Source organism: Pezoporus flaviventris, unplaced genomic scaffold (genome assembly GCF_033815535.1).
Source record: "Pezoporus flaviventris isolate CSIRO_AGI_PZ_B2104156 unplaced genomic scaffold, CSIRO_AGI_Pfla_v1 ptg000009l, whole genome shotgun sequence".
Lineage (NCBI taxonomy): Eukaryota > Metazoa > Chordata > Aves > Psittaciformes > Psittacidae > Pezoporus > Pezoporus flaviventris.
The window spans coordinates 4,166,018-4,192,925 of NW_026892557.1; the positions used below are offsets into that span (position 1 = coordinate 4,166,018).

A 26,908-nucleotide genomic window follows, 5' to 3' on the forward strand; every position below is an offset into this window, starting at 1 on the left:
TTATCCCAGCTTTGGCTATGAGGTTACTGCGCAGGGTGCTGCGTGCACCCTGGAAAATGCCAAAGACCGAGTTCACCCAAGCCACTAACATCAGTTACTTCATTCCAACAGAGCACTGGTTTGTTCAAGCTGCACCACGCTTCCAAACCCAGTATATCCAGTGGCAGGATATCCAGTATATCCAGCATATCCAGCAGTATATCCAGCAGCACAATCTCATGCCCATCAGCTCCATCCTATTGTGCTTCCCTTCCACTCCTGACAAGAGGGTGGCACTGCCATTAATGCTTTTTATTTCCAAAGAGCTGTACAAACACTGGGGTTGATTGATTCCCATCTCTTGCCTATAAAAAGAGTAAATAATATCCTACAAAGTGGCCATTAAAATGCACACATGTGCACGACAGAGCCTGAAATCCTGTTTTCCCAGCTCTTGTGTCTGCGCTGCCTTTGGGGACAACACCAGGTTTTGATTAGGAACTCCACTGCCTTCAAACCCTTGTCACGACTGCTCCTACAGCCTTCCCCGTACACCTCGGTGAGCAATACCCACCCTTCCAACAGGAAGTCAGGGAATTAACGTGTTTACTGCATCTCTGCTGCACACAAATGTAGCAGCAATCCAGCAAACGAGATCTGCTTTCCCTTCCAACACCCCGGGAAAGAAAGAAAGAAATACAAACACATTAAAACCTGGGCGCAGGACGCAGGCACGGAGGCTCCTCGCTTCCAGTGGAAGCCCTTATCTCCGTCACAGCCCACAATGCAATTACAAGATTACAAGGCACATGCTGCTTCAGCATCTGGATCCTCCGTGCAATTGCAGCGATCCCCACAGGAAGAGGAAACCTCTTCATCTTGTGAGGAAAGGCAACGGTTTTACCTCACCGTGCTGCATCCCACTGGAAACGCCCCGGGAGCCCTATGATGAGCAACCTGTGGTTAAAGGCTTCAGTCCTGGAGGCAGCCCTTCTCTGCGTGTGCACAAGGGCAAGAACATACTCAGAAGAGTAGATGCAGCCCATTGCCTCTGTCCAAAAAGTATCCATGCTCATTCTGCTTTGCTGGAAACTCTCTCATCTAAATTGCAAACACTGGGATCGAGTTTGGGGGATAAACCTCCACTCCCACCTCCACTCCAGCATGTTCAACCAAGACCCCAGCTCCAGCAATCCAATCTCCATCCATTTTATGCTCAAAATATTCCATTTCTGGCCACCAATCTGTAGATCTCCGACTGGATTTTGTTTTTGTAAATGGATTTTCCCACAGAGCTGGCAGAAAATACATTTCATTTTGGATTTCTCTAAACTGAAATAGTCAATATAAATGTCAATGCGTATTTGTGCCGAGCAGCCTTTGCAGTGACACAAACCCTGTGTTTCAGAGGGGGGACAGGCATGTCTGTGAGCTGCTTCCGTGTCTGCACACTTGTTCTAATGTAGGTTATTTACCCATCCTTACTAAATAAAACAAGTCTATATATGTTACATCTGGGTTGGGTTGGGCTGGGAGGTGGTATAGACAGAACCATGATGTCTACCATTACTTGGAAGACAAATCAAGAAGATGGAGAAACTGGAATAACCTTCATCCCAAGGCATGGAGCCTAATGCAGGGGCTGATGCTTTTCACCCTATTTCTTTAGACCCCTTCAGCCTCCTGATTCCTCCTCATCCAAGTGTGCAAAGTCCCATCATCACAGAACCCCAGGTTGGTTTGGGTTGGCAGGGACCTTAAAGCTCAGCCAGCTCCAACTCCCTCCCATGGGCTGGGACACCTTCCACTAGAGCAGGGCACCAGTTCCTCCTCTCTTCCCCCCTATCCGTGGTGCAGTTGCAGCATCAATTACTCCAACAATTTCAATCCATCCAGACACTAATGTCGTTAGTCCACAGAGATCCTTTTGGAATAATTTACGTCGAAGCCGCCTTTACATGCTAAATGAGAAATGCTCAGCCTTTACTGAATGGGATTTGAATTACAATCCTACCACATGTGGCTCAGCTTTATTCACGCTATTTATTAAACGGGTAAAAAAAAAATAGGTGATGCAGCCAATTACAAAGCCATTACCTGAACCACTACTGCAAACATGCTGCCTTGTGCTGACGGGATGGTGCCCTTCACTTGTGCAGAGCTTGCCCATGGGCCGCCTGCCCATCACCCATAAAGGGGTCCTGACCCCAGCGTACACTCAAATGAAGCCCCCACTCATGCCATTTCTGGCTGGCTTTGAAGGCTCCTCACCTGATGCTACATCACATCCTCAGTATCCATCGTTTAGCTCCCATTTCTCAGCCTTTCTGCTATTTTCACCAGCCTGTTACCAGATAAAGCAATATCATGTACTACAACAGGGTGCAGCCATTTGGCATCTTATTGCAGTGGCCCTGATCTCGGCTGAATCTTCATTCTGAGACACCCAGATACAAAGACAGCTTTTACTGCTGAAGTTGCACACTGTAAAGGAAGCCACGACAATTAAAGGATTAGGTACGTTACAGGTCTGCTAAGAATAAAACTTCCTCAATATGTGTGGGACGTTAGGAAAAGATGCCAAAGCCCACGACCATTTGCTGTGAATTTATGTTACTGCAAGTGAATACATTAGGATCCTGATATAGAAAAGGAATTATTGATATGTATGTTCCCTTCAAGAGGAGACTCTCGGGAGACCCATTCCAGATTTAATGATAATCCATATTCCCCTTCAGGAACGGTAAACCATCCCTCTGATTTCCCGAGGACTACCAGAGACATATGAATCACTGAGATGCAGTCACAACCCTATGCTCTGCGTGCTGCAAACACCACCTAAAATAGGTAACAGGATAAAATCCAGCCACAGCTGATGAGGAGCCAGCACCCTCCACACTTCTGTGTGAGCCCACTGTAGAGAGGGACATGCCATGGGCAAGGTGGGGAGATGCTGTTGGACTCTGTGCCCTCTAATGAGTTATGGGAGATTAAGGGAGAGGCTGCTTAGAAATGGCAAAGAGTCAAATAGCAGGAGAGATGCAAGGAAAATACTGTTAACCAATGATGAGAAAGAATAGATTTGTCTAAAACCTGTCACTCCTCGAGCAGTTTTTCTCCTTCACTTTCAGGGCTGCGTTTATGTATGCACACGTGTGTGTCATATTTGCAGGAAGCCTTCCACATTAAACTCTCATTTCTCCTCCAAAGCCATTTCTCTGGAATGCATTAAGCAGCAGCCCGAGTGAACGCTGCAGTCCTAATTAGTTTGCAAACTACACAGCTCACCTCTGAGGGCGAGCAAAGCCTGTGTAAATTAGAGGGAATTGGATCAGAGCATCCCAGGAACAGTTCTCCAGATCAGTGCTGCTGGAGCGTGCCACCTTAGAAGCTGCTGTCACCTTCCACTAATAACTTACAAGTAAACCTCCCCGACAATAGCAGGGAATTGAGAGATACAGAAACATTTTGCAGCTCAATATTCCATGATGGGTTATTTTTCACAACACAGAAAAGCCCATTTGGTCATCTACTAAAAGGAAAAGTCCCTGCTCCTCGTGCGTCTCCCCACCTCATGTGCTCTAAGGGTGAATTCACTGTTACAGCCGTGCAGCCCAGGTTGGTCCATGGGGTCTGCAGACCCCAACGCTGCAGAACCCTCCTGCCAGCTCTGATGGGGATGTCCCAGGGTTTACTCAGTAATTGAATAATCTAAAATTTTCCTTCCTGTCCTTGTGGACTAATCTGTGATAGTGTTAAGGGACTGTTAGGATATTAATTAAATACAAGTCCTGCATACAAAATTGATACTCTGCATCTCCATCTCCACAGGGAAGTTTCTCTCGTAATAAGACTTAAATCAAGTTTTCCTTTTTTTTTTTTCCTAAGGAATTCATAAAGATGGTCATATTGCATTGAGGTAACACACATCTGTATATGGGAGAACAAGCCACATCAAATATGAGAGCCCTGCCTCATTCCTCTTGTCCCCTGATCTCTCCCATCTGAAATTAGTGGTGTCAGACTAAGTCAAGGCTGATGGATGAGCTGGGGCCGCTGGGGCCGGTCACTGCTCCACTGGCAGAGCCAGTCCCATTCACACCCAGTGCTGGAATGGGAGCATCCCTGCGCTGCTGCTGCTAAAGCTGACGGATTTCTCTGGAGCACCAGGCTCCTGGCAGTCCTTCAGCTAAGTCACGTCACGGGTAGTGGTGCTCAAGTTGAGAGAGGGCCCAGGTTTGGGAGAACCCTTGTCCCCAACTGCTCTTCAGCACTGGGGTTGTGGAGACAAGATCCTCAATTTAGGATAAAGAGCAACAGAATCAGCCCTGACCTTCCCAACCACAGAGGACAAGAGGGAAATTCACTATAGAAGTAAGACCTCACTTCACTTTTAGCTGCCATTAACTATGAACCCATTCAGAGGCACCTGGAAAGGTTCACCCACAAGATCAGCTGAGCCAACCGGCTGCAGCCGGGGCAGCATCAGCCCAAATGATGTTAAAGCCATTCCAACATCCCCGTCACTATTATTTATTAGTTAAAATTTTTAATTATGTGACTTGATGAGGAACACATCACCAGGGATCCTAATTAATTGGGATTTTTAAAAGGATCACGGACTGGAGATTCTGAATGCATTCCACAAAGAATTGCACAGAGGTATATTAAGGGACAGGCCAAATTAACTTCTCCTTCCTGGTTTATCCAGCATTTTTGAACAGGATTGTGCATCAGATTAACCAAGTAATATCCAAACCCCTCATGCACAGTGATGCTAACCAAGACAACAGCTTGAGGATTTTAGGCAGTTATCATTTAACGCCCGCTTTGTTAATTAGTTTATTCCTCTTAAGCCTCACTTAAATGACCGTACTCCTACTCAAATTAGTTTATTCCTTATTTATGTCCTAAATTTGCCTTAGCTGCATTGTCCACGCTCACTCAATTCTTCAACACAGTACTGCTAAACACCAATATCTCCAAGCATCTGGTGTAAACTTTTTGTTCCAAAACGCGTGTTCCTCCTGACCCAAACCTTGGGAAGATGCAGGAATACCACACTGATGATGCCCAGGAAGTATTTGATTATTGAACCTGCAAGCACAAATCCCTCTTCAGAACTGGCTGCTCAGTAGCTCCATGGGCCAGCAATGTGTTTCTCCTCCTCGCCTGTGAACTGCAGCTTCCAAAGCTGTTTGGATGCTGTCGATGCTCTTGGCTCTCAGCTCTGCAAGTATTTTTCCATCAGTGCCACGATGATACCTATTTATCTTCTGGCTGCAGGAGCCGCGGAGATGACCTGGCAGTGCCACAAGGCAGACAGTTATTTCATGCCCTGTTAAACCCTAATGTGGCTAACTACACTATCACTCCAGCTCTGAAAAAAGCCTTTTTCTATTATTTTAAATCTGATCTGTTGCCTGTGTGTCCAAGTAAAGAACATCGCTTCCTATTAGGATGATATCAGAAAGATAACCCCATGAGGCTATCTGTGAAGTAGCACGGTACTGATCGAGTAACTCGTGTAGAAGGTCACAAATACATAATTCTGCCTGAGTAAGAGCTCCACAGCTTTCCCTCCAGCCTTTGGGAAACAAGGGCACGCTTTCAGGCACACTCAGCACAGGAGCATGGACCCAACGCCTTCAGACCCAGATTTATGCAGGAGGTACATTTTAGACCCAAATCTCTACTTGCCTGTCCCTGCAGGTTTCTCTTCCGCTGCCTTTGCACACCTCAGGTATGACAACTTGAATCACTGGTTCCTTTGTATGCTCTAATACCCAAGGAAAATAAACCCAAAAATGTCTTTTCAACATGCAGATGATCCATCCGGATTTTAATAACCCTTAGTGGCACTTAACACACAGATCCACATAGGAGTTGTGTTCCTCCAGTGAAAACTGCTCTTGCTGTTCACTGTTGGCTCAGGAGCTGGGTTAGTGCTGCAAGGCTGTCAGCTCCAGAGCTGACCGCATCCCACATCCACCAAAGCCGGGAGGCTCAGAGCAGGCTCTGTTTGGCTTCTCAGAGGGAAGACTGAGGGAGGACTTGATGAGAGGGTGTAAGTACCTCCTCACAGATAAAATACCAGGGACTAAAGGGCTCTTAAGCTGAAGAAAAACGCAGGAATGAATGGCCAAACACCGGTACATCACAGAGCAAGTACCTGGACACTTATTTTCTTAAGTGGCAAATGTGATCAGCCAGAGGAAGAAACCCTGAGCGCTGTGCAGAGGCTCTCCAGCCCCAATATATTCAACTGCAGATTGGTTACCTTCCCCAAGACACACTTCAATAACATAGAAATTACTGGGCTCAGTGCAGGGCTATTTGAGCTCAAAGTGATGGTCACGTGCATGGGCAGGCACTAGATCTAGGGGCTGATGGCTTCAGCTTTGACAGAAGAGGCCAGAAAGTCTTTATTTTATCATGTACAGTAGCCAGTGGTCACAAACAACCCCCTCCAGGTCAGTCCTGCAGTGCAGGCTTTGGTATTCTGCATCATTAAAGTTCACAGGACTTAATGAAATCACGCTCTGCATACCCGAAACAAACAATGCACAATTCCTATTCTGCTGCCTTCTTCTGGGTTTGGGGTTTTTTTTTGTGCTTGTCATAATAAAACATTGTTATTGGATGTAAAAATTATGGAACAAAGTTATGCCTCTCTGGTGTAATATAATGCAATCCATTTAATACTATTTTAAATCCCAAAACCTCATTAAAGCAGACAGAACGTAAGAATGACAAATTGCCCAGGAGGAAGTTGGAGCCTGAGGTGGATTGCAGGCACTTGGATGCTTCCCATTCCCGGTGATGCCATGCAGGCGTCGAACCCCGGCACGGTACCCATCGCCATAAGGGTTAATGCAATGCAAACCATCTGCCAAGACAAGCCAGGGGTGAGGCTGGAAAGCTCAGCTTAGCCCTAAGTCCAGCCTGAAGGCTGTTGGATGCACCTCAAGATCCGGGTTAAGCTTTGCCTGGGAATGAACACCACTGTTCTACGCCATGTTCTGTGCTATGACCAGGTACCCGCGTGCTGCCTCCTGTCCATGGTGGTGCTGCGGCTATCAACACAGCTTATACAAGTGTCTAGCCTCATGGCTTCACTATTAGCTTGCTGAAACCAGAGTATGTCTTGATGACACAGCCACCATTACACATCTTAAAACCCTGTTATCATTCTGACCCCGGATTCAGTATCAAATGCAGGAATGCAGCCCTACTGCCTTAGTAACTAAGCGAGGCAAAGCTCTGCAGTTGGGCTTCTATCAGAAAATGTAGTTCTCATTGAATAAAATATTGAAGAAGTTAAGTAAATGTGCTTTTATCCGCATCGGTGCAGACCTTTAACCCCAGAAGTGATCAGAGAACTCAAACAGCTCTTTCCTCACACAGAAGGAGTTTAAGGAAGAACAACTGTGTCAAACAGGACATTTTAGAACAAAAAGGCTCATTCCAGAAACAGTGTCAGGTGCATCACCCATCTGAATCCCTCTGAATGAATAAATACCATGAGGAGAGCAACAGCCTCCTTCCAAACAATTCTTGAACCAGAGTCTGATTCTGGTATGAACTCAACATCCATTCGACTTCTGCACAGTGTAATGCCAACACTTCACAACCATAAGGAAAACCATGGCAATTGCTACCAAAAACTGTGAAAATCCATACATAGTTTACACAGTATAAAAAGTAAGATATAATAAAAGCAGCTTAGCAACACACAAACACCCCCCAAGATGTCTGATCACCCAAAGTACCTGCTACAACCAGCACATGTTCTGCCAGAAGATGCTCGGAGCGAAGACACCTCCGTGTCTGTCTTCCATGCTGCAGCTGCACAACCTCATGACAGCCAGAGAGCAGCAACACACTCAAGTGTGAAGCCATATTCAGGTTTTGATCAAAACAGTAACAAGGGACATGTGTGGAAGCTGGAATTCAGCACATTACTGAACGTGCGGATAGCCCCGTCGTGTTGTGTTTTGGGCAGCCCAACCCAGCCACCACCCAAACCATCCCCATCTGGTTTCCTACCTCCACTCCTTGGACTTTCAGCTTCATGTGATCCTCTCTGGTGGTTTTCCCATCTTTCCTTTTTTTCCAGCAATACCCATCTTTCCTGTATTTCACCTTCTTCCTATTGTACAGGATCATAGAACCATTCTGCGGTCTGAAAACAAGAAACATGTTTGGATTACTTAAAGAGAACAAACACCCTAAGCGAGTTCATGAAGCAAAGTTCTACAGGCCAATGGAAGTCTCTAGGGAGAAGCAATAGCCTGTATTTGGTGCGATACAAACATTCACTTTTTGCTGCTGGAATAACTGATGCTTTGCAATCTGCAAGATTTCACTTGAGAACCTTGTAGCTAATGAAGGAAGTGTGCCAGGTTTAAAGAAAAGAGGGAATCTTGTCAAGAAAGAGCCAGCATTTTCATAGGATTTATTGTGACTGGGCTCAGCTAAATGCTGAAAAGCAGAAGGAAAGTTAAGGCAAAAAGGCTGTTGTTCATTTTATATAGACAATTTCTCTCCCTCCAGCCAATTCCTGGGATAACAAAGGAAGGGCAATAGCATTTCAAATCTATTTGCAAGGAGACAAGAAAGGGGTTGTTGCTGTAACAAAAAAAGGCAGCAAACTATAGGAAAGGAACCGGGAAGAGGAGAATGGAGCAAACCTAGGATGTGACCCCCCAGCAGGAGAAGAGATGTACATGAGCAAGGCGAAGTGCACAAGAATTCACTGTATTTATCCAGTTCAGGCTGGGAACACCAAAAGGCAAACCACAACAAACCACAATCACTGCTGCTGCCCCATGAGCGAGCCCCATTCACAAGGCACCCCCAAAATCCCTGTGAGCCTGGGTGTGACAGTGGGGACCTGCCCTTAGCCGTACACATCACTTGTCCCCCCCCCAAATGATGCTCAGGAGAGAAGGCCGGAGCCCCAGGCAAGGGCAGCTCTTGGCACCAGCAGTGCAGTTATTGCTGGTCCCACTGCGTGGAGCTTGCAGGATGGTGCACTGCTTACAGACCCAAAGAGGCAGCAACCTTACAATGCTGAATTTCCTCTTTTATGAGCCTGTGGCATTTAAAAGCTGCCTGATCTCTATTTAGGTTCCTTGCATGTGGCCTGGGGGAAGGATGGGAAAGGACAGGAAGAGTAATTGCAGAGCAGAAAGCCTTTTGTCTTAAGTATTGATGAGAGTTGAGATGCCTCCCTCCCTCTCCCCTGTTATTTACCACCGCAGCTCTCACAAACAGCCACAACAGCACAAGGGCTATTTTTGCCCAAATTGTTCCTGCTACAGCCGGGTAGAGGATGCTAAATTCCATTTTCAGACTTATTTTTAAAGTGAACAAGCACACTGGTGGGAGCTGCTGCCTGCCTGGGGCTGCCCAGGCTCTGAGGATGCTCACCTCCAGCTCCGGACCCATCCCAGCCACTCTCACAGGAACTAACACAAAACAAGTTAAGATCAGGATATTTTGGTCAACTGATGCTTTGTATCCATCTCTCCACTGTGCTCATCAAGTCCCTTTGGCCTGAACGACCGAGCTCTTCCCTTAATCTCGTTACTGCAGTATTAATAAGGCAGTTCAGCGCAACTCGCTCCTTCTGAATTGTCACAGCAAGATTTGGTAAATGTCAGATGTATCATTTAATGAAAGCTATGATTTACTGCCTGGGGAGCCTGGCTTGCCAAAAGGGAATTACAAATACTGCAAAGCCAAAAGTAACTCTTTTTTTTTTCCAGGACAATGGAATAAGACCAGCCAGAACCCTGCCTTCAGAAGGTCCATGGCTCTAAAATTCACCTTTTATCTTATCAACTTGTTCATTTCCATGCCAAGGAGGGCATTTAAAGTAGCTCAGTTCCTTACAATAAAAACACAAAATAAGGTGTGAAGCTGCTCCCTGACAAATGGCTCCTGCTTGTGCTGGAGCATAAGCTTACAGTCGGGATTATGGTGGTTTTTATCCTGCATGACTGTTAGCTTGGTTTTGTCTGGCTGCGAAGTTATCACAGGGTCAGGAGACAGCAAGAGGGGGCTACCTCCCATCTTCTGAGTCTATGCATAGCCAAAATGAGAAATTAACTTCCACTCCCCCAAAGGAACAACCTACTGATGCAGAAAAGTGGTTCGGAAAAACTGGAGTCTTGGAGGAAACCCTTAAAGGCTGACAGAGCCCTGTAAGAAATCAGTGCCCTTGTTTCCCTATGGACACAAAGAGGATGAAGTCCTTGAAAATGCCTTCATCCTGAGAGCTCTAACTCCTCCAACAGGAGTAAAACAAGCCAGTGACAAGCACAAGGACACCCTGAGTGGAAACCAAAGCCACGTTAAGAGCTTGTAGAGCACCCCGTTTGCAACCCGGAGCACAGCAGGACTGACTGATGGCGCCATGGTCCAGCACACTGCCATCACTCCCACCTGCATCCCAGCTAATCCTGATGCTACAGCAGGAGTCCTGGTTAACCACACTTGTGTTTTGTGCTCATTCCTATGAGAGGAGAGCGATCGCTGCCCTGCTGAGCGTGCCTGGAGAAGCTTCCCATGAACTGAACAGAGATGTTCAGACTTCACCACGGGTCCTCTGCTGAGGACACAGCAATGTGTCACCTCGCAGGGAGAGGCCCCTGCCAGTAAAATCCCCCCTGTCCTCACTTAGCATTGAGATGATGGGCATGGCAACCAAAGGAAACCCAGATTACATCTGAAATTTGCCTGATCTTTAAACTCTGCAGAGATGAAATAAAGACTTCAGAAGCTGCCTTATCAATGTAGGAAGAGGTATAAATCACAAGGAAACATAAATAGAACGGATTTTTTTTTGTCTCTAGAATTAAATGTCATTTGCATTTCAGATGAAAGTTCATTTATTTTGTGTCTACAATATTTAAGAAGTTGAAGTCTAAAATAACAGACTTAGCAATTTCATCCAGAGTTGCAGTTAGCGCAATGGCTAATCCCATCAAGGGGACATTAATTGGTACCTAGATGCTCTTTTTTATAGCAGCGGTAGGCCATAAAACTTAATCCTTACCTCCTCTTTCCAGCATGTAGCCTTCGTGTTCATCAGTGAAAGTAATGCTATTCATTAAGGATGGGAGTAATTACCTGCGGCTCCAACAAACAGAACGGAACAAGCGTGTGCCAGCGCGAAGTTGGCTTTTGTACCGTGTCACAGGACTGCTGTGGGCTGCCAAGTAAAGCATTTCCTTAAGATCAGGATCAAATCTGAAGGCTCCAAAGCACTATAAAAGCACTGGGCACCCGCTAACAAAGTCTTACCCCAAAACCGGTCCTCTGGGGCTATATTGAAGGATTGATCAGATGCCAGGGCTGCAAAAAGGCATCCTCCAGATACTTCTGTCTGAACAGTGCATGCCTACAGAGGTCAAACCAAGCAACATCTGGGGCTCTGCTGACTTAGCAGGACCAAAAGCTGCCCTAAACCATCTTCCCAATGGCAAAGGCTCTGCAGAGAACGCAACCAGGTTCAAAGCATGACAGCTTTGTCTGCAGACAATGGCCCCTGGGGTGTCCTCCGCAGGCCGTGGGGATGGAGAGTGATGGAGCAGCTATGGAGGAGGTATCTTCATTGAAAGCTCCATCCAGTACCACATTTCCCGTGCTAAGACTTCTTTCTACGAATGTGCTGCGTGTTTTTGCTCTCCATACTTGTTCTTGACACATCCAGTAAACAGGGAACAGGGATAACAGCATTAATAATAGTAATACAACTAATAATAGGATTTGACTTCTCAGTAAACATTTACTCTGCTGCCATTCACATTCAATAGCATCACATTTTGTTGCCAAAAGTGAACTCCACAGAAGATTCATCCAACATCTCTGCTCATCACAGTTACTCATCCTGATTAACTCAACCATTAACAATCCTTCTACTTTTAACATTTAGAGCCAATTAAAAACAATACAGAGAAAAACCTGTGTCATCAATGCTTTCAACACAAGAGGTGACCATCCTCCCACATCCCTGCAACGGTTTCTAGAAGCTTCCTCACTGTGTCTCCCTCAACAGCATCATCTGGATGCTGTCCTTCCCTGATACACACCTTAAGGCACATCAGTTAGAAACTGCAGCCTTGTGAAGGTACCAGCAGCCAAACTCTGAGTCAGACGGGGTTGTTTCATTATCAGGAAACCATTTCTCTGTGCCATAATGATCTGGAGCAGCCCAAAATATTGAGAATTAAAAACCTCCCAGAGGAGGCAAATGGGAAAATCAGGCAGCCCCACTGCCAGGCCTCACACTGGCAAAGCCACAACACATCCTGGGCCATCCTGGCTTGTTCCTGTGCCTCCATTTATCAGATCTGCTTCTCAACTCAAATATCTCTATCTCAAGACCATAAACATATCTACAAAGAGAAAATAAAACCTGCTGACGAAATGCTTCCTGACTGAGGCTGGGGAGTTTCCAGGGAGTTTATGGGTTATGTGCTATTTTAAATCACTTCTGTGCACTCAAGAACTGCCCTGAGCTTCAGGGGGCTCTGGAACCCAGGCAGAGCTCTTGTCCTGGGTAAATCTGGGTGCTGTCAAGCTCTGCCTGTGAGCAGCTACCTCCATTCCCCCTGTGCCTGGGGTAACACAGCAAGAAAGTGTTATTTGACCAAGGGAAAAACAAAAGGCAAACCAAATCCTTCTCATTTTGAGGGCACAGGGGAGAAAAACACAAGAGAAAACCCCAGCAGGGTCCTAGAGCTAGAAATGAGATGGCTGACTGCAAAATAACCTCTGAGGGAACCACTCTGATCACAAGAACACAGACTTCTCTGAAGCATCACTTTAATACCCTACAGATAAAGACCAAGGCTTTATCCATTCTGGGAAACCAGCTATAGCTCACGTGTGGTGTTCCCAGTGTGACCAGCCAGGGCAGCTCTTCTCCTCCTAGCAATACAGGAAGTCAGACCTCATCCAGAGCAGCCTAAGCAGGAATGCCCTCTGGAAGCTGCGCTGTACCAAAGACAGGTATTTAGTTTAAGCAGCTAACAATAGCATTGCTCACATTTCCACTGAGTACCGTGATAATTCATGTGTTGATGGCTCTGAACTCTATACCAGATTTGAAAAAGAAATTAGAAACAATCTTTATGAACTCCTCCGTGCGCCGAGCAATTGAAACCTCCTCGTAACGACGCAGGACCAAAGCGAGAATATTAAAATTGCCATTAAGTGGAATGCACACAAAATGCTAAAAAGTCTTTTGGCAAATTATTTCTCGATATAATGACAAGCTATAGACTTAAATCTTGGTACAAGGTATGAAAAAAGACAGTTAAATCAACTTTGTTCGATTTTAAAAGCACTGGCGTTCATCTCTTTATTGCTCAAGGATCTTTATCAATTTCTTTAGCCCTCATTTATTTCCCTTCCCCACTCCCACGGGGATGCTGTTTGATTTATTGGGAAGTAGTTCCTACAACTCGTGAATGCTTTACACTGTTTCCAGATTAATCATCCCAATGTCTGCACCGTACCACGAGCCCCCATCGATCCGTGTGCTCACGTGCACCCGGAGGGCTCAAAGCCACCGGTGCCACCAGCCCTGCCGCTTGCTCAATGTGACTGCAGACACTAAGGAAACCTGTAAATACCTGAAAATTCAGCAATAACTCATTAATTAGCAATTCTAACTGCAAACCACTTCAGATTGGGATCTGAAACTCAACAGTCGAACTTCCAGCCAAAGGGCTGCAGCATGGCAGAGGTCTCCAACGTGCCAACTGAGCCCGAGCATCACCCCCACTGAACGAGCTCTCCTGGATGGCCACTACTCACACGCTGCACTCGAGGCACGTGCTCAAACACCCTGCAGCAACCTGCTCTAAGCCCCTCCTCTCTTTCAAATGAGCCTCAGGAATAGAATCTATTTGTTTCTATCAATCCAGTCCCATCAATTAATGATGACAAGGCGATTAACTAGAATGCCAGACAGTAAAAAATAACCACATAATGCCTTCTGTAGAGGAAATCTATTTTGTAATCCCAGGCGGTCTTCATTAACACAAAGTATTCCAGTAAAAGGCAGTAATCTAGTTATGGCCTGTGAAATATGAAGATCCACAAAGTCATTTTTCAGAATTAAGGGTAAAGGATTTTTAGCAAACAGAAAGGTTTTTGCATTTTTCCTGCAAACCTTTGCAAAGAACAAAGTGCCATAACACAGCAGCCTGTGCGGTGTCACCAAAGAGGAGTTACATTGGTCATTATCACCACGAGACACAAGGCGGTTTACGAAGCATCTCCCTTCCTCACGCTGTTTGGTTTCTGGATCAAGCCAAGAGCAAGACAGCGCCCATTCTCTGCATCCCTTGTGCAACACTTGCTGCACGAAGATACAGATGCTAGCACCAGGGGAATGATTCTCAAACTACCAACTGCAGGGTCCCCAGACAACCTGGTAACCAGGTTTGGGGCTGAAAGCATTCAAATGATGGCTTTAGGATGCTCATCCTCCTCACAAGCATCCCAAAGGAAGGATACGACCCTGACCCCTTTCCTACGCTGCCAGCCTGAAGAACTATATAAATGACGTGTGCATAGAAGTGACTTGTTTGCTCCAGTATCAAATGTGACGTCCTTCAGAATTAATACATCAAGTGCTTTAATGATACTAATCTATCGATTTTATAGATTCAAGATCCAACTAGTACAAAAAAAAACAGATTAAAAGCTTATATGCATCCACAAAACAACCAGTTCCACGTGGAAACACACATTTTCCAACTTTAAGCCTTATTCGCCTTCAAACTTGTTAATAAACCAATAGATGATAAGAGAAAATTAAACCCCAATATAGAAAATCCTGCAAACAAAGAACGCAGACAAATACAAAGGTAGTCAACCACTTCCCCAAATACACCAAAGCTGTTAAGCACTCTTGACTTAAAATTTATAATGAAGCAGCTTAAAACATCCCAAATTCCTTTAGGAATGTGTTTACAATACAAACTCAATTATTGTCTCATTCCGATGCTTATCTTCCCTTATACCCTCCCAGCTCATCCTACTTTTGAATTTAATTACATTACAGTATTTTTAGTTGAGATGAAATTACACATTTTCAGATTAATTTAGCCTGAACTAACTTTTGATAACAGAAAAGCCTTTCTCCATCATGCCCTAATTTGAGACCATCCAAGTTTGCCTGAATCCCTCTTTTAAGCCTCCTCTCATACCCCTCCAGTGCACCCAGCACCAGGCATCGCCGGTGTTTGCCCAAGTTCAGTTGATGAAAACCTCCTGTTTCACTCTTTCCTCTGTTATTCACCAAGCCAGCTCAATAGAGAAGTCAGGCAGGGCCTGTTCCCTACACCCTGGCACCAGAAATGCTGCTGAGAAAGGCACGACCTTTTTGTCAGCTCGAGAGAGCTCAGTAAACGAGAGGCAACATCCCACAAATACCAAAGTCAATTAATCCATTTGTTACAGAGCAAGAGTCCTGCATAATTTGTCCTTCGAGTAGTTTATTTTAGCTAATTGCTTATCCAGCAGGAAGATGTCCCCTGCATGACCCATTTGCTGTGCAAGAGGCTCAACTGATGAGAAACAAATGGTCACCTTCCAGAGGGCACCGGCGTGATGGCACAGGGATGCTCCGTATGCCACCAGTCCTCCAGCCCCACACGAACCACAGAGCATGGAAGGAAAGCACCAACAACCCGCTGGAGCTGTGCCAGCAGGGGAAACCATGGGAGAACACTGCTCCCTTTTCAGGACAGGCATCTCGGCTCTGCTGCCACCTCTGCCGATCTCCATCGCTGCAACTCTTGCCCACTGCATTGTGCAACAGCACTTAGAAAACACCCCCATTTCACTCACAGAGATGGTGTTCATCCATCATCTGCATCACTGCCTCGGCTTCTCCACTGGTGTAAGCTGAAGCACAGACGAAACCAAACAGCTTAATGCCACGTTTGTAAAATGCTCTGCTCATAAACATTCATGGAAGAGGAGAGGAGCAGAGCGGAGCTGTCAGACCCGCTGACGTCTCCCAGCCAGCCAGAAGATGGAACAAGTACAGATGTTATTAGTCTCATTAAAATTTAGTAAATTAAACAGCAAGAGGGAACAGCCTTATTTATCTTAATTTAGTTCATCATTGACATTTATAAAATAAATACAGAAATAATACTATGGGCACAATTCACTCTCGCTGGCAGCAGCAGGAGGCACGTGCTCCGGTGAAGCACAGGCAAGGATGCTGCTGCCTGCTGGGAGGGAGCCGGATGGATCCCCAAGGGATCCACTGGTCCCTCTCACCTAAACACTTCCCTGCAGCTTGGAATCTTGGCCTCAGTGTGCAGGTTCATCTATGGAGATGGAAGTTAACAGGCAGTAGGACATGAAGGTCCAACAGAACAGGAATATGTGATTCATCACATCCACTAATTCTGCATTTCTGATCACAAAATGGCACCAAACACCTCTGCAGTCATAGAGGTGCCCCAGCACCTGCTGGTACCAGCCCTCCTGTTTCCATCACTTGACCAGTGCTCTGTGTGTTAAAACGACAGCCGTGGTGTTCAGCTGCATGTGGCATTGTTAAATCAGGCTGGAAAAACCCATTCAGATGGTACAGAACAGCACATTTTGGCTCTGCAGAGAAAAGGCACAACAGCTCGGCCAGAGTTGATAAATTTAACTGTTCATCTTGTACAAGTGCCAGGCATGTGAGTAGCAAGCAAACAACATGCTCCAGGATGACAGCACACTGGGGAGGATGGAAAGAAGCAGTAGTTTCCAGGTAAACTGAATCATTTTAGGGCAAAACTTCATTTCTCAGAATTGAAAAGAAGCCCTGAAACGTAGGAAAGAACAGGTTTAATGTCACACATCAACAGAGGGAGGGATCGCCTCCTGCAGATACACAGCAGAGAAGATCCTGGGAAGCCTCTTCAGCATTGCTGGACCCAAAACCCATCTATGTGTCAGGCCACGAGGCAGCCACAACAGCACCAGAGCATCCTTGATGGACTGAACCAGGCAATGTGAAGAGGAGGAGCAGGATGAGTGTGAGGTGATGCTCACTTTGAGACCAGCTGTGCCGATGCTTTAGGAGTCACCATCAAGGAGACAACAGGATTTCTGGCAGGAAATCTTCCAGTTCTCACGTTCCACCAGGAGGCTCATGATGGGCTTTTACTGCTGCTTTATTTCCCTCAGAATCAATAGAAAACAATAATCCTACGGCCAAACATAAATCACGCTGCAAAAACTCAGCGCATCATCACGTGGGATGCCTCAGGATGAGGCCTTTTATTTAATACCAGAAGCAGCATGGTAGCAATTCAAAGATTCCCGTTTCATGGGGCTGGGGATCCCCATCCACGCCAAGCACAGCGATGTCAGTTCTGGTTCAAGAGCTGGGGGACACACAGGGTGCCCCATCCCTGGTAGTGTTCAAGGCAAGGTTGGAGCAAGCTGCTCTAGTGGAAGGGGTCCCTGCCCGTGCCAGGGGTTGGAGCTGGATGAGCTTTAAGGTCCCTTCAACCCAAACCAGTTCTACAGTTCTATGAGTGGGAAATGGAACACTCCTGCACCCAGCAAACAGCAGCTCCAAACTCCAGCAGGACATTTCCCTGCTCCCAGCCTGGAGACAGCCCAGGGGAAGGCCAGAAGAAACCCAGCACTGAACCAGCCAAGGAAAACAGGGAAGTGTTTATCCCCATTAGCAAACTCTTTTCCCCTTGTAAACAGTACCAAACCCTGGCAGAAGAATCAGGTCCTTTCACACTGTGCCAGGGAGCTACAGGAAACCAAAAAGCACAGTGGCAATTTCCCAACGGGGCGAGATTTCAGGTACATTTTTAATTAACACAAAAAGACCAAAGCTGCGATGCAGCATCATAAACCAGGTAATTTTACAGCTGGATGGGCTCCCCGTGATGTACCTGAACACCATTTTGAAGTGACATAAAGTTTAACGCCCCGGTACATCTGCCTACCCACCAGATTCTACACGGAACTTAAAATTTAATGATACTCAAGTATTGTTGCAGTGTGGGAATGGGAACGAGTAACCCCTGGGGAGCCTCGGCCACATCCCTGCAAACTTGTCTTTCTCAGGGCTGGGAAGGAAAAAACAAAAGGAAAACTAAGATCTTGGCCCCTGTGTCTGTATTTGTTGCTCACCCACAGGCTCCTCCACATTTGGACTGCGTAAGCTCATGTCCCCAGCACTTCCCTACAAGCCCAGCAGCGTGCATAAGGACACCATAGCGACCATAGGTCAGCAAACATTCCTCACACCACAGTAAGAGGAAACCCTGCTCGTTACCAACACAATGCTCTTCAGCACCAAAATACAGCCCAAAACCAGAAACCCAGCTCTCATCTCCTGACACACACAGAGCTTGTTACACAAATCAGTCCCCATCCTTCCAACACGAACAGCAGGCCCCCTGGGATGTATGTAATTGCTTCACATGCATGGGGTGCAAAAACCCTCTCCCTGATCCCAGATTTCTGGCACACTCTTCCTAACACACCAATGTGCAATTTAAATCTCACTGTATTTGCCATAAATATTACGATTTCCCTATGAGGAGACACAAGCATCCCCCTTCCACTGGACCAAAGGCATCCTCATCTCTGCTGACCAAGGATGGCGCACGGGGAGGGCTGCAGGGCCTGGCTCCAGCCCCACTGGGTAACCTCAGTGCCAGGTTCCCTGGAGGGAAACGACTCTGTTGATAAATAATCCCCATAAACAGTTTATTTTTAATCAGCTGATATTTGCAGGCCATTAAGATGCAACAAGCAGTCTCAGGCACTCTTTCCATACGTTGTTTTTGATGCAGGGAATGCACTGGAAAAAAATGTGAGAATATCATTAAAGGTTAATTATGAGCAACTTAAAGGTTAGTTTTGCATATCTCACCTCCTGGACAAAGGATGCTTCTTCATTACCATACCAGAATATAAATTAAGTTGCAAAGCCTTTACAATGTGACTAAGACTTGAATTTTGTTGGTGTTTAAAGCAGTGTGAACAAATCCCAGTTTTCCCAGCCCTTCTGCAGCCTCTGCCCATTTACATGGAAAAGAGCATCTCCAAAGTGGCCCCACAATAGCAATTAAACCCTCCATCCTTCTGGGTTCCCTCTGGCTGGGAGCATAAAGTGCATGAAAACACTGGCTAGGCTGGTGCTGGCCATCAGGAGCCCCAACCCAACATCTCCCCTGGCACACTTTCACCTTCCTCCTGCTCTACCCAGGACAACGGCAGCTCCTCTCTCACTTGGCTCATACACCCAGACTGGGCAGCCAGCATGGGGGGTTCAGTCACACCAAGCAGCCTCTGAAACTGAGCATCCTCCCACCCTCAATGTCTGATCTGGGAACAGACAGAGCCGGCCTGAATCCTGAATACCAAGATTTGGTCCAAAACAAACTCCCCGTGTTCTCCTTGCCTGTTTCTATCAACAGGAAGGGCTCGCTGGAGGCAGACAGTACTTTGCTGGATAACACAAGCACTCTATTAGCAGATCATTGCTTTTTCTGAGGATTCCATGCTTTCTAGGGTTCTCTGCCTCCCCAAGGGACAAGGCTGTGTGAAGAGGACTGGGAGCCTTCGCATTCCAGCACCGCCATCCCCTATGAAGCCAGGCAGAGGGACAGAAGACATCCGTGTGCATGGACCAGCTATAAAGCCAATAGCTTTGGAACTGTACCCAACTGATGCATGGCAAAGTCAGAGCCTGGTGACCACACAAGGTGGCTGTAGAGAAGTCAATGGGATGGAGGAGCCAACCTTCAGCATCCACACCAAGTGAATTCCATCCATAATGGAAATAGGGACATCTCATCCTGGTTGCCCAGTGCTGTCTTCCACACTGATGCAGCTCTCCTAAGCCATGGGTTACATATAGAGGGAAACCAGCTCTCCAGTAGCACCAGCCTGTACCTGCTGCCCAGCCTGGACCAGCCATGGGAAGGGTTCACATGAAATACTTTAAGACCATTGACTGCTCTGGGACAGGCATCCTGATGGCTCCCATTAGGTCACATTAAAACAAACGGGGTGAGCTGTTAAAGGAATTTATTATTGGCATCTCAACACCCCTGGACCACAGCAGATGAAAATCTATATGAATCAATGCCTCTTAAAACCATCTCTGTACTGTTTATCCTCTTCAGGGGAAAACAAGACAAAAAATAGAGTAGGAAATACTGAGAGCAGCGAGAAGAAAGTGTTGAGAGTCATGAAATCTGTAAAGTGTAAAGAGAGATGTGCCACATTTAGCAGGGATTATGTCAAGCAGCATTCTAAGCCAGGAAGAGCTGACAGCACACACATTGCCTTTGATGAAGGAAAAGCAGGTCACAGCCACCCCAGCCGTGTGAACAGGGATTCCAGCAGCAGCAACGACAGCAAACCCCCCATTGCAGCACTGTGCATGGGGAGGGTTATGGTCCTGGGCCCCATGGACAGGAGGAGCTATGTAAGGCAGCAGGACTCTCACCTCTAAACAAAGTCTCCAGTATTTCTATTTGCTCCAGGCAGTCGCCTATCCACGACCTTCGGCTCACAGGATCTGCTCCTCAACGCAAGAGCCTCTGGCTCGTCCCCCAAGTGCCAAGGCACACCGGGAGCAGCAGGTACCCAGGCAGCAGGATGGCTCCTGCACAGAGCCTGTTGGGAGCTGCTTGCCACGTAACACAGGGAATCAAGCCCAAAGCACAACTGTTTTCAGCCTTCATTTAAACCCAGTGTTAGTTTACCTCACCTTAATGGCATAGGAAATGGAAATTCCTTTCATAAAATAAGTGATGAATATTTATCACCCTATTTTTTACCTGAAAATGGAATAATCCAATTAATTTTGCTATTAATTATTTAATAAAATTTATATACTGCAAGGTCCTAACATGTCTTTAAGAAGCCCCTGATAAAGATAGCCAAGATAAATGGCGGTGCTTAGGCTGGACCGATGGACAGGTCAGAAGCAGGGTGTGCTCCACGGGCAATGGGATGGCGAGGAGCTGAGGTGACAGCTCATCCTGCCCCTCACCATGGAGCTCCCCTGTGTCAGAGGGACCAGTCAATGCTGACCCCATCCCATCATGGCAGGGTCAGGCTCGGAGCAGGGCTCAGACTCACTGCACACAATGATGCTCTCCCGGGAGCCAGGTGCGTTTCTTCTCACTGTCACATCCCCCCGGGCAGCTCTGCTGAAGCAGTAACTACATTAGGTTTTCCTGCCCTGCTCCCTCTAAATCTCATTGTGGGTCGGTGCCCTCCGCTCCAGCCTCGGCGCGAGCCCACATTTAACTGAACAAATCCAATTTCTCTGGAAATTTCAAAACTCTGGAGCCAGCAAAAAAAAAAAAAAAAAAAAAAAAAATCACTAGAAAAGTAACAGAGGAACACAGCGATTGTTGTGAGTGCATTTTCCATCAGGAAAAGTGATTTCTAACCAGTCTAATGTAATCTGCATCCCCTGTTCTTGCGACCAGCATCAGCAGAAGTTGAGATGACTGAGCGGTGGAACAGCCCTGTCCCAGGACATCATGTCTATGATGGCAGCAAGATGGGTCACCGATTCATCTGGTTTCTGCTGCCTTGGCACGTCCTTGGGACTTGAGCTGGGTGCAGTTTTCCCTAAGTCACCATAGGGCTGCAGTGACCCTCTGCAGTCCATGCCTGCTATTCCCTGGAGCAAGGGAACAGCACTTCCCACTGCACCCAGTCACACAGAGCTCAGATGGTTCTTGCTGCTGTCACTGTTATGCACCAGGACAACTCCCTGATTTCTTGGGTTTGGATTTATCAGTGGGAAACCTTCCTGCACCTGCTGTCCCTGCCCATCACACCAAAAGCAACCCTTGCTTTCCCAAAGTCGGGAGAAGGGGAATGAAAACGCTAAAAGTAACGCAGTGGGTAGCAGAAGTGAAACCAAACTGCACTGTCAGGATGTGTCTGGGGTATGTAAATCACTATCGATCTGAAGGGGCAGGCTGCCACCAACTCGGACTTGCAGAAATATTAATCACTGCCAAGTCTCACTGCCTAGAAACAGCATTTGGGCTCTTTCCGGGCTGAAAATCCCTCACCTGGGAATTCCCCCAGCCGCTCTGTGTATCAGTACAAGTGATGGCTTATCACGGCGTCAGCATCCCAAAGCACTTCCCAAGAAACATCTCCCTTCAGGGCTTTGAGGAAGGAAACGAGAGCCTGGTACCCGCTTCTGGCCCAAACACCTCTGCTTTTGCTGTACATGCAGCAGGAATGTAACTGCAAAGCAGCAAGCTGCATAAACACATCTGAACTGCATTCCCAGCTGGAAAACTAACCTGGCAGCTTCTGGGCACGGCCATGCTTTCTGTTGCTGAGCCCCACTCGTGAAACACAACAGGTAAAGCTACACCAGGTCACTCATGTTTAGCATTAAAATACTCTAAAATGAGAATTACAGAAGGCACTTGGAAACAGGCAGCAAAGTATCTTCATCTAGCACAGTGTTAGGGGACTAAAAGCCAGCTTTGTCATTGAAATTTCAATGGAAACAACAATTAAGTTCTACTTGATACACAAATGTCAAGCGACTTGGGTTTGGTCGTCACAGTTTGCATTTAAGTTGGAAATGTCAGAGCCTGCACCAGCAGAACGCTTCCCACCCCCCTCCACCACTGCAGCCAGCAACCAAACACCATTCCAAGGAAGCATCGAGGTCGGCGTCTCGCGAAGGATGCTTGGTAATTCATGCTGGTAAACTGGAGCACTCAAAGCCTGTTGTAAATAACACCCCAGTACATTTAGATCAGCACATTTTACCAATGAGAGTCATTCCAAACGAAGCTTCCCAAAAAAAGCCATTCTGGAGACTGCCAAAATCCTCCTCATAGCTTCTCTACTGCCACCACAATGGCATCATAGGAGGGCTCCTCCTCCAGCCATGGTCAAAGCAACCCCCGCCCTGTCCTGTGTCATGAACATGGGAACTTCTCTATGGGCCATCACCAACGCCCATCACTGGCCAACAGCACCAGCCACTCCGAACCTACCACAGTGGTCCTCGATCCCCACTGTGCTCCATCACCTCACTAAGGAAAACTCCACGTGTCAGGGTGCGATTCACCTCTACTCATTTCTGAGCTGAATTAACAGCAGCAAACAAACCAGGGAGTGCTCCAGCCCAGTGCTGCAGCGACAGCATCAATTCTGCACCACCTCAGTGTATGAACTCAGCATGTAACTCTCCCACTTGATTTTTATATTTAAAAAAAAAGGCAGAAAAGACCCAAGTCCACAATTTAAGAAGGTCCTTGAAGAGCTGTTACAACCCTCCTTCTCCTGGGACATCCCCTCCAAGTGTGAACACACAGGGGAAGGTATTGTAATATTCATCAGAAAATTACTTTCATGCCTTGCCTTTAGCAAACCAAACTCTTAAAACCGTAAGGTGCTGCTACAAACACATGTATAATCTCATGTTTAATGACACCGTGTATATCCAGACTGGTTCATCTCTTCTCTGACCTCTTAACAGGCTTCGATGGCAAAAGGTCAGCAAGAAATTGCACTGCATTAATTCTGAAGTTTGGGATTATCAGGTCAGATAAAAGCCTTCTCTAATCTTTATCAAACTACCTGCTGCCCTGCACCAAAAGGGGCAATGGAACACGGCACATATGCACTCACCAAAGGGAGACTCACAGCTTTCCATCAGTGGGAAAGGTAGACCCCAAGGGCCCTTCACCCACCCCCTCCTCCTCCACCTCCATCCTCTCCTCTCCGGGAGTCAGGAAATACTCAGGGAATTAACCCACACCATCCATGAGGTGCAACATCATTCCTTGTGCCTCACTGGAATTTCTGCCCCTGCTGATGACAGAGGGAGGTGATGCCAAGCCCAGCAACAGGCTGTCGGGATGCCTCTGGCACTGCATCCCTGCAGCGGATGGCGATGGGATGCAGGATGTTAGAGGCTTTTCTCCCCCCTTGGTGCTAAGCAGGCTCAACAGTGACCTCAACCTGCTCAACAGGCACGGGGCAGGTTGGGAAAAAGAAGAAAAGGAAAAACCCCTCAATACTGGAAAGGCAGGGTTGGTTTTTGTAACGTACGGAAATGCCGGGAGCCCGAGCACAGCCGGAACAGCAGGAAAACATCTGCAGGCAAAACTTCACGTCTGGGGTCCCAGGGGAGCACAGGAGTTAAACATTTATGGCAGCGCAAAGAAGACATGACATTTACTGAATAATAAACTGCAAACATGTCTGTTAATGCGGCTTTTTGGGATCTCCTCGCCATCAAACACTTAACCCCAGCAAGAGAAACACCAAAAGGCAAACAATCCCCGCAACTGCATGTTAAGCAGCAGAGCACACGGAGGGCTCTGCGCCTCTTCATTTATGTCGAGTTGGAGCCTGCAGGGAGCTCTCGGGATAAGCAGCCTGCAACCTCGCTCAGAGGCCTCCGAGCCTGCGCAGCTGAGGGGTACAATTAAACCCTGAGCAACCAGGTGACAACTTTAACCTGTCAAGATTGCAGCTCTTCCACTTTTAATCAACCCGATTTCAGTCAATGAAACGCTCAGTAAGGCAATTAATGAGAGTCTGGCATCACCAGCCACTGAGCACAATGAGTTTACACTCGGTGGCCAATGCACCAAGGAGCAAGTCAAGTCACCAGCGAGAATAAGCCAATGGGCTGAAGCATGAGCAACGTTACCTTGTTTTAGGGGAGGTTGTTAGCCATTCTTCGTGCTTTTCAAACGTTATTAAATAAGCTGCAATTTCCTGAAAGAGAAACACAGAAAGAAAAGAGTCACTTGCATGGCCACGTTGGGAACGGGGAAGTTTTATAACAGTTCTATAACACAGACAAGGAGCTGTAGATCAGCAGCTTAAGTCAGGTTCTGGTATGGCATGCTCGGGCAAGGCTCGTGTTCACACCATCAAAGCCAGACTGAAGTAATGTAATGAAGGCAAGGAAAAGCATCAGCATCTTCCAGCACAGACAGCTGCTGGTAACTGCGGTGACCACCGAGCACCCGGTGGCACGTTGGGAGGCAAAGGGGAGGGCAGTGCCACCAGGAAGGGGAATTAAATATTTATAAATAGAACAGCATCACTGCAGAGAATTACTGAATTATTAATGGTTGCCATAAAAAGGCAGCGGGTGACATCAACATAAGTCATCGCTCCCACTCGCAGGAATGATACGGGCGATTACTTCCAGATCAGGACCGATATGTTTGCAGGAAATTATTGGTGCTGGTGAGATAATTCACACTGGTGCTTGTACACAGGCCTGAGGAGCCAGGAGTGGCTGTGCCTCGCTTCCATGGGTCAAACCCAGAGCAGCTGTGGGGCAAGCAACAAGACCAGGGACTAGAAACCATCCACAACCATGCCACTGCTGTCATCACCAGCAACATCCCAACACCTGGTGATGGCAAAGAACCCCCAGGGCTGAAGTCCACAGGCTGCTGGAAACAAACTTCCCCCCTCTCCCAAAGAGACACTGAGGAATAAGTAGGGGTTTGATGGTTCTCTGCCAAAAACCGCCTCCCAGTTGGGTCCAGAGTCTCCCTCTCAGAGACCTGTGACAGCCAGAGCGATGCAGGAAGGTCAGGGAAGCGGCCTCAGATTAGACCCCAAACCCATGTTTGGTTTAATCTCCAGTGCTGCCGCACACAGGCTGCACCACCATGAAGGTATCACACAAGAAATGGGTCTTTTGACCAGGAGATGAATTTTTTTGCCTTTTCTGTTTAAAACGAAGACAGATCTATATAAGGGTTGTAGCTGTATAGTACCAAAGCTAAAAAAATCCACAATGCTCTCCAACCAGCTGGCCCAAGCATCTGCTAGAGCCACAAAATGCAATTATACTACTCCCAAACGAGACGTAAAAATATCTTGTTTCCAATACTCTTGGTTTTAAGACTCATACTTAATGTCCTCTGGGTATTGCAGCGGTGCCAGATCTCCGTGTTATGTACTTTATTAGAGTTGTGTGAATGTCATATTAATGACTCCTGACCAACATGTTTACACTGCAAATAAATTCTCCCACAATCCACCGCCGCATCCCTTCTTTCCCAAGCCCGACTCCGCAGTTTTAAGTGATGACTGCAGCAGCAGATGATGGGAATGGCACTGCTTCTGCGGGAGCCAGGAGGAGCAGCACTGACACCAAGCTCCAAACCCACCTCTTTATAACCTCTGGCTAATTCCAGTGTAAAATTCACTATCGAAAGGCCCTGGTGCAGCCCTCCACAGGGCCATCAGCACGGCTCTGCACTCACAACCTTGCAGAGAACCCGCCAAGCCTTGTGCTTCAACAGGAGCCACAGTTCAACCAGACGCATGTGCTAAAGTTTGGCTAAGAAAGTCTGGCCCCAGACTTCCACTGCTCCCTACACAAGCCATCGATGCTCCATGAGCCTAGCTTGATGCAGGGTGCAAGTTGTAGGAGCCAACCACTGATTTTATGCATGCATATATATATATATAAATAAAACACTCCGAAACTAAAATCCTTCAGGAAATATAAACCGAGATCCCTGGGTTCTTCCCTCGGAGCCAGTACAGTATTTTCCACCAAATGTGCTGTGGTCTGCAGAATTTTACTCCCATCCCACGTTATGTCTGTTACAAATCTGCATCATCTCAGACCTTACAGCTCCAGAGATACCAAGAGATGAGCCCCAGTGGGTGCGGGTCAGATTAGTGCAGGATTTTGCCTCTTCCTATGAAAAACCAACCTGCCATAATGGAATAAAGCAACTTTTAACTTTCATGGCTGAATAAGCATCTCGCTATAGGACAGAAACCTAAAGTACTTCAGGTGAACAAACGTCAGTCTCACCCAAGGCTTGTTCCTTCTATTCCTTCCAGCTGGCCTATGCCCTGCATGCTCGAG

The 26,908-nt window shown here is 46.9% G+C and overlaps 1 protein-coding gene across 12 annotated transcripts in view; it reads right to left on the bottom strand.

Moving 5' to 3' along the window:
• Positions 1–26,908, bottom strand: part of CAMTA1 (calmodulin binding transcription activator 1) — a 288,481-nt gene that overhangs the window by 152,501 nt on the left and 109,072 nt on the right. For all 12 annotated transcript variants that reach the window (XM_061450331.1, XM_061450332.1, XM_061450338.1 and 9 more), the window contains 2 exons: positions 24,710–24,777; positions 8,029–8,164 (listed from right to left, as the gene is read on the bottom strand). In XM_061450331.1, coding sequence (XP_061306315.1) covers positions 8,029–8,164; positions 24,710–24,777 — 204 coding nt within the window. The remainder of the gene's footprint in view (positions 1–8,028; positions 8,165–24,709; positions 24,778–26,908) is intronic.